At 30.0% G+C, this 9,180-nt stretch overlaps 1 protein-coding gene across 1 annotated transcript; it reads left to right on the top strand.

The window, feature by feature from the left end:
- Positions 1-4,898: 4,898 nt before the first annotated feature.
- On the top strand, positions 4,899-8,965 carry LOC139876977 (alpha-copaene synthase-like). Its single transcript, XM_071864381.1, has 7 exons — positions 4,899-5,005; positions 5,313-5,586; positions 6,592-6,967; positions 7,308-7,526; positions 7,619-7,760; positions 7,864-8,112; positions 8,389-8,965. Exons 2-7 carry the CDS (start codon positions 5,337-5,339, stop codon positions 8,680-8,682), a joined length of 1,530 nt encoding a protein of 509 aa, XP_071720482.1. The 5' UTR covers positions 4,899-5,005; positions 5,313-5,336; the 3' UTR covers positions 8,683-8,965.
- Positions 8,966-9,180: the final 215 nt, after the last annotated feature.

Here is a 9,180-nt window from a genome sequence, read left to right as displayed (position 1 = left end):
AATGTGGTGTTTCAAAGTGTAAAGCAGAAAAAAATTAAAGTAACTATAATTATATTTAAACTAATTATATAGGTTAATTTTACTTATATAATATACGGAGTAATCTTTTTTAAGTCTGATTGCGCTAATATTTACTTATATAATATACGGAGTAATATTTTTTAAGTCTGATTGCGCTAATATTGTATAAATATAGTTACCAATAACTCATTATTCAATAGAGATTGTAATTTATACCGTAACAAATAAGAAATAATCACGATTAATATAAAAATTAAAACTGATGATTAAGATATGTGACTCCAAAATTTCTACTAATTAATATTATTTTCTTAGCGATTTGATGCATTTTGATCAATGTATGTTGTTATTTCTATAATTAACCATTAATAATATAATATTTATATAATAAGTACATAGAAAAAATACATATATCCTAATATAACCTTTGATAATCTAATTTATCTTAATTCAATGAATATTCATTATAATAAATTATTTTATTACAATTAATATAATTTTGATATTCCAAAATCTTATTTTATATAATGTATAGAGAAAAAGATAAGATATAAATAAATAGATATGCATAGTCTCATGTTTGGTTGTATCATTCTAATAACAACATAATATCTTACGAAGTATTGAAGATAATTAAACATGAATTATCATGAATTAATCATCGGTAAAAGAACATGAATTATCATGATAATTCAAAAAAACATGAATTATCATCGTTAACATGTCCAGATAGACCCGCTAGTACTATATTAATATTAATAAATAAATATTTTTTAATTTAAATATAATATGGACGTTTGTTTAATATATATATATATATATATATATATATATATATATATATATATATATATATATATATATATATATATTCGGTATTTAATATAATTGAATTTAATTGTAATTAAGGAAAGTATATTAATTGTATAATGTATAGATATCTAAACACCTTCGGTATAACTAAAAATTTTCCAAATATAATTAATTAAAAGTTGTTCTTCTACTAAATTGACACGTCATCTTTTTTCAAAATAGGAGGCTAAAGAAGCATGTCACGTAAGCAATCTAATATCTTATTTTATATAATGTGTGTGTGTGTGTATATATATATATATATATATATATATATATATATATATATATATATATATATATATATATATTTTACGGAGTAATCGCATATATATAAAGACAAGTATTTATCATCGAATACTCTCATTTGCCATGCACGCATGCGCTTTTGGGCAGAAACCCAAACTGTATTATAGGAATCTGAACCTTAAACTATCCCGAAGGGCAGGAGGGTCGGACTATTGATGGAGGTATGTGTTTAATAGTGGTGTGAAATGACACCACTCAAATGAAAACACGTGAACTTATAACATTGAAATTCATGCAATATATTATTAATTGTTAAGCAATGACACAATCCTTTTTCTGAATTGTTAAGTAATGACACCGGGCCATTAAAATACATATACCCATATTTTATTCACTGATATTTCGACGGCTGAATTGGGTTTGTAATCGCATAAATTTTACGGAGTATATTATTAGATATATACACATTTTATATTATATATTAATCTATTTATAATTAAATACTAACACAATCTATATAATAATATTTAATGCATTTGACAAAACTGTCTTACCTTATTCTACATGAATTGTAAAATAGCAAACATAAATCATTTAGTTCATTATAGCAGCAGCAGAGACCTAATACCCCACATTACCCCACATTGTATTGAATTTCTTATAATTGAGTTGCGTAAATATCATTATATTCTTATTTTACATTTTGTATTATATAGAATAAAAAGTTTCAGGATTTATGACCTCATTCATCTGAAATTCTAGCTTCGCTACTGGATATACGGGTTGGTAACACTTCCCCTGGACAATTCGGCTTTCAGAAAATAAATCCCACAGATATTTTTAAGGGCAGAGTCTCGAACTTGAGATCTCCCCACCCTTTGATTTGATTTAATGTTAATGTTAATGGATATAATTTGTTATGCCTTTTTTTTAAAAAAAAAAAAAAATGTTGGTTTTATTTTTCTAAAAAAAATTAGGGTTTGTAATTTTGAGGAAGAACAAGTTGAGAAAGAGCAAGGCTTTAGATTCAGATGAAGATGAAAGCTGAAAAGATGAATTTACCCTCACATGCAAAGCACGTGTCAAGGGTTAACATACTTTTTAACGGAATATAGACGGAGGGATTATGATTGTCAAATTATGTAAATAAATAAAAGGATTTTAAATGCCAAAAAAAACTTGAGGGACGTTGATTGCAACTTTAGGTATAAACGAAGGACCAACCGAGTAGAAAAGTCTACTTTATTTATCTTTGATTGTTCTTGAACTAGATACGATTGGGTGTTCACTTTGCAGGAACGGGAGTGAAACTCGTAATCATTTTTTTTTTCGAATGTTCAATGGCTTTAGATCTATGGCAGAAAGTTCATGTGTGGTTAGGCTGTGATATGCCAATTTTCACATCACGACTCTCGTTCATTAACTGGTTGGAGGCTCGACAACGTACAACTAGTTGCAAGTCTCGGATTATTTCGATTGTGACTACGTTGCTTTGGGTGATATGGTGGTTTCATAATTTCATCGTTTTCAATAACTCGTTCTTGAGAATATGCAATCTTTTTGATGTAATTCAATTGTATTTATTTGATTGGTTTAAAAATAGTGGTCATCAAGTATCTAATTGAAACTTGTTGCTCCTAGAACCATTGTAATTCTTCCCTTGGCGTCTTGCTAAGGAAATTATATTTCAATAAACTTTTTGCCGTTCTAAAAAAACTTTATTCGAAATAGCATTCGTTTGATGTTGATTGAAGTATAATGTGAACTACAAAAGAGACAATCGGCCTAATCAGTTATGGGTTTCTTCTCCTTCCAAATTGTGATCTTTAAGTACTGTGTTTTTTTATACTTTCGTTTGTATATTAAATTAATATTTACCGTATAATGCATTTTGATGCGCTTCAATTATTGTTTTACACTTAAACGCTTCCGCTATTGAAAGTAATATTACTATTACTATTACTAATATAATTAATAGACAAAATTTGTCTTATTAGTTATGAATAGTAGTATTTAATATTTCATTTTTCACACACCTAACCCCCTAATTTTTATTAAAATAAAAATCGACCTCCCATTTTATAGTACTATTTAATAATTCATTTTTCACACACTCAGCCCCTTAACTTTCATTAAAATACAAATCAAACCCCCCAATTTTATCCATATATTCTAAAATATTATTTATCCCATCACTAACACTAAAAATATTGAATAATAACACTCACCACGCTACTACTGTGCTACTTTTTTTTTGTCTCAAACGTTAAAAAGACAACTTTCATAAAAGGAACAACCCTTCAATGCTACCAAAAGATGTCGAAAAATATTCTTTTTTACAAAATAGATCAACTAACTTTAAAAAAAAAACCCGAACGCTAAATGAAGCAACTTTCACAAAGGAACAACCCTTCAATGTTAGATGTCGATTTTTTTTTTTTTGTTTTACAAAATAGATCAACATTTTTTTTTAACTCGCATTTAAAACGGAGCCCCCGGCGCGAAGCGAGGGCTCCAAAACTAGTTAAATCTATAACAATATCCACCTGTATATGTTATAATTGATAAGAAATGATTTTAAAATCTATAATTACCAACATGAAGTTTCATACACTCTAACAAACTAAAAATGTAGTATAGAAAATGAGTAACATATGCAAAGCGGGATTACAACATATTTGTAGTAAGTTTGAGTAACAAACCAAACTAACCGTAAAGTTTTAATGTTATACTAGTTCTAGAAGAAACTCGTTATTAAGATGATATCCTAATGGTGTATTAAATGTTGTGGAGTTTCTGAGTTAGTATGAGAAAATTATGATGACGTGACAGCGGTTGGAAGGAGGTTCCTATGGTAAATGTTGTGTTGTGGTATTAAAGACTTTTATTGCATATTGATAGAAATTACATAATATTAAAGTTCTAGAAATTAAAAATTACATAATTGATAAAAATCTAGTTAACACTACGGAAGTTTGTTAGCAGTTTCTTCGTTCTTAGTTGGTCATGCATTTTTTTAACTTACTTTTGTCTATCCGTTTTTTTATATAAGATGAGAATATAAAAGAAGAAAAGAAAGAAGATTGAAGTGTGTTTAAAAAATGTACATAAAAATTTTTCCACTGCATCGTGTATTTTACTGTTAGCCATTGCTACAATTCAATACATACTAGATCGGCCCTCACAACGTACGCCATCTACAACGTTGAACAGAGCCCCATTGTGGGCGTTATAGACGACCAACTCAGACAACAGGTGATTTCAACGGTGCATAAGGATATGGTGTAAGTTAATAGTACAGATATAGACAAGAGGTGGTATATTGGAGTAGTATATGATCTAAGGTAATAGTAAAGATATAGGCAAAAGAGGTGGTTTATGTTGGAGTATTATAATTTCTGTTACAAAGTATTCTTCATAATTAGTTAGGACTAGTTGTTTTCTTTCAAACAACCATAAATCCAACAAATATATGAGATTAACAAATATATGAGGTTAGGTAATTAAATTTAATGTTTTGCCATAAAGTATTTAATAAAATAATTTTTAAAGTTAAGGGTGTCATGGAACCCCATAATCCATCAGGTATAGTCACTATTGGTTTGACGTTTATCCTCGTTTATTTTAATTTTTTACTTTTTAATCCCGTCTAAAAATATATTCACTTCATCCGCCACTGCTTGAAGCATGCCAAAAAAGACTCTTGATTATTGAACCGATCATCCATGCATATAAATAGGAGGCTTCACTACACCTACTAATCACCTTCAAAATGGCAACCGTAAATACTAAGATCAGTACTAGCGAACCGACTCGTCCTTTGGCCAACTTTCCTCCTTCAATTTGGGGTGATCGTTTTCTATCGTTCATTCTTGATAAGTCGGTAAGAGCTCATCTTCATTACTTGCAAATAACATATGTTGCATCACACATAATTGTAAGAAAATTTCCATAAATGCATGTTCTCATCAACAAACATGCATGCACTTTGTACATTTTATGTGTAGGGGTAAACACTTTTATCACTGTGCATTCTTGTCTAACAATTCATACTAGCTGTTACTATATATATATATATATATATATATATATATATATATATATATATATATATATATATATATATATATATATATATATATATATATATATATACTAAAAAGGTGCATATATTTTGTTTTCCTTTTTAGAAACTGGAAGCATATGATAATGCCATGGAGGAGCCTAAGGAACAAGTGAGGAGAATGATAATCGATCCAACTATGGATACAAATGAGAAGATGAGTTTGATTTATTTCGTTTATCGTCTTGGTCTCACATATATTTTCCTGGAAGACATTGAGTGCCAACTTGATAAACTTTTCAAGGAGCTTCAATTACAAGATCATTACCGTGAAGCAGACCTTTTCACAATTTCTGTCCACTTTCAAGTTTTCAGAAACCATGGTTATAAACTTTCTTGTGGTAGGTTAAATAATAAGCTCGGACTAATTAATTAATATATATATATATATATATATATATATATATATATATATATATATATATATATATATATATATATATATATATATATATATATATATATATATATATATATATATATATAGGGGCAGGATCAATGGGGAAGTAACCAATCGGGGGGAAGGGGGGAAGCAAAATCTTTTTTTTTTTCCGTTTTTTTTGAAATTTTTTTTTTCCGGCATCAAGATCACACGAAAATATGAACATTTAGAAGAGACACCTCGTGTTGAATTTAATTATTTAGGCGGGAAAACGATCGACAAAAATAACATTCAAGATAATATTGTTCGTGAAGAATATGAACGTTTTTTTTCCATGTTTTGTGAAGTAAAATTTAGCCCGATTTAGAGTTTAGGGTTTAAAGTTTAGGGTTTAGGGTTTGGTGTTTTGGGTTTATTCCATAAACCCAAAACACCAAACCCTAAACCCTAAACCCTAAACCGTTTGTGTTAAAAACTCAATCTAAATCCTAAATCTAAACCCTAAACCCTAAATTTCTAAACCCTATAAACCTTAATATCTAAACCCTAATATCTAAACGCCAATAGCTAAAACCTCAAAATACGCTCGAAAAACACGATAATTGTTATATATTACTTCTTCGAGCGTTTTCCCGCCAAAATAAAAACATTTATCACAAAGTGTCTCTACTAAATGTTCATATTTTCATCTCATCTATAATGTTCGTGAACAAAGTTTTTTAAAAAAAACGAAAAAAAAAAAGTTTTTGCTTCCCCCCGCTTCCCCCCGAATGGTTACTTCCCTCTTGATCCTACCACTATATATATATATATATATATATATATATATATATATATATATATATATATATATATATATATATATATATATATACACACACACGTCCTATGGTATAAGATTGTTGAATCTATATGACGTTGCAGAAACAAATGACAACTAATTAATTGGTACGCGTACGTGCAGATGTGTTTAACAAGTTCAAGGATTGTAATTCGGGTACATTCAAAGAAGTCATTGTTGCGGATGTTAGGGGGATGCTAAGTTTCTACGAGTCTTCCCAATTAAGGATAAGAGGGGAATCTATTCTTGATGAAGCATTTGCATTCACTAAAGCTCAACTCGAAAAAGTTGAGAAAACGCTTGATGGTAATCTTGCATGCCAAGTGAAACACGCATTAGAGAAACCCTTTCATCGTGGGCATCCAATGGTAAGGTCAAGGTTATGTTTGTTACATTATGAGGATGAATGTTCGAGACACGATCCACTCGTGACGCTTGCAAAGATTCATTTCAACTATTTGCAACTACAACAAAAGGAAGAACTTCGAATCGTCTCAAAGTAAGATATATATGATGAATTAATGCATTTCCTAGTTAATATAATTAGTACTCCGTACTAAATAAACTTTGCGTTAAATTAATGCAACGAAATTCATAAAGTAATTGGAACGTGTGGCTTTTAAAACCATTGTAATACTGATTTTTTGTTTTCCTAGACACTTGCTAGGGAGCCTTTTTAGTACAGTATATTATTATATAAATGTTCCAAAAAACAAAATTCAACGAAATTCATAAAGAAGATTTTTGCTTACTTATAGTTGAGCCTTTAAAGTTCGAATTTTGATAATTTGAATGTTAACTAACTTATACTACTACTACTACTACTACTACTCATTTAGGTGGTGGAATGATATGAACTTCAAAGTGATAACTCCTTATGTAAGAGACAGAGTACCTGAGATCTATGTATGGATGTTGGCAATATATATTGAGCCTTATTACTCTCAAGCCAGAATCATAACCACCAAAACCGTGTTACTTTTGTTAGTGCTGGATGATACATTTGATGCATATGCTACCATTGAGGAGGTGCGACTTCTAACCGCTGCAATAAATAGGTAACCAGTTGTTTACTACTATTTCCCTGCAGAATGAATAGGTTGACTAATTATGATGAAATGATCGATTAATTAGTATTATCTTTCTGTAGGTGGGAACTTAGTGCTATGGGCGATCTTCCGGAGTACATGAAACCGTTTTATGAAATTTTATTGAACGAGTATGCCGGTTTCAACGATGAAATACTAGCTCAAAAAGGGACAACATATTTCATTGATGCTTCCAAACAAGCGGTATATATATGTCTCGATTATTCTAGCTAGATTTTACTGTTTCAATGAGATATTCTTGAGTTTGATATTTATTTTTTCTCATGTATATATCACAAAAATCCAGTTTCAAGAAATGGCTAGATGCTACCTTATAGAGGCTGAATGGAGAAATAATAAAGAGGTGCCATCATATGAAGAGTATATGAAGATCGGTTTAACAACTTCCACAAAGGACCTTCTTTCTAAATCTGCCCTAATTGGTATGGGCAAGATTGTCACGAAAGAAGCTTACGTTTGGTACCAGAGTCATCCGAAGATCTTGAAAGCTTCAGAGACAATTTCAAGACTCCGTGACGATGTGATGTCATTTGAGGTACTTTAATTAGTAGCTTATTATGAATATGATTACAACTTCTAATAGTAACTTAATCTGCTGGAATTTATACTAGTATTAACTATATGAATTAATTTGTTAAACATCTAATAGTATTAGTATTTGAACCCAAATTAGTTGAAAAGAAAGACTTTCAATTGATAAAATATGATAGTTATTTCATGACGAATGGAGTATAAGTTAAAATGTATAAACCTTTTTGTAATAATTAATTACATAGTCTAATAACAACATAAAACGTGCATATATATGAAGTATGAGCGCCAAAGGGCTCCAGCAGCAACAAGTGTAGAAGCATATATCAAGACTTTTGGGGTGTCAGAAAGCATCGCTATTGAAGAGCTCAATAAAAAGGTTGAAGATGCACACAAAGATATAAATGAGGGAAGCCTAAAGCCAAGGGAGTTACCAATGGATTTAATTGCGCCAATTGTTAAACTTGCCCATATGATTGATGTGGTTTACCAATACGATGACGGCCTCACTTTTCCAGACAAGACCCTGAAAAAGATTATTACACTATTGCTCGTCGATTCAGTGCCCATGTGATATATATCATATATCAGGGTGTTGCTTATTTTCGTTTATATATTATATATGAATAATGAATAATAACCCCAAGGAGTGGCCTAGTGGTTGCGTGGTTGAAAATCTCCAAAAGATACCATGTATATATATGCTTGGGGCCTTGCATTTCCAAAAAAGATGAATAATGTATAATACTAGCGCTATCGTTAGCGGTCGTGTAGAATATATGCCGAATGCTCTACTATTTTCCTTTGTGTGACAACTTTTGTATCAGGACTATTATATGGGTATGTTTAATGAATAATTTATGTTTGTTGTGTTCAATTCAAATGTTAATTTTACCCTTCTCCCTCTCAAAGGGGCTACATACACAACTTGTAAAAATGCAGAACTGTACACACACTTAATTTATATATAAACGTAAAGAATAAGAATATATCACTCTGGATCTGGTGTAGTAGCTCATGATTTGCAACTTTGCCGACTACAGCAGTATGAAGCAAATTGTCATTTTCTTCA

This window comes from Rutidosis leptorrhynchoides, chromosome 11, assembly GCF_046630445.1.
Source record: "Rutidosis leptorrhynchoides isolate AG116_Rl617_1_P2 chromosome 11, CSIRO_AGI_Rlap_v1, whole genome shotgun sequence".
In the NCBI taxonomy this organism is placed as follows: domain Eukaryota; kingdom Viridiplantae; phylum Streptophyta; class Magnoliopsida; order Asterales; family Asteraceae; genus Rutidosis; species Rutidosis leptorrhynchoides.
The sequence above is the reverse complement of the archived record's forward strand: the minus strand, read 5'-3'. Positions and strand labels throughout refer to the sequence as shown.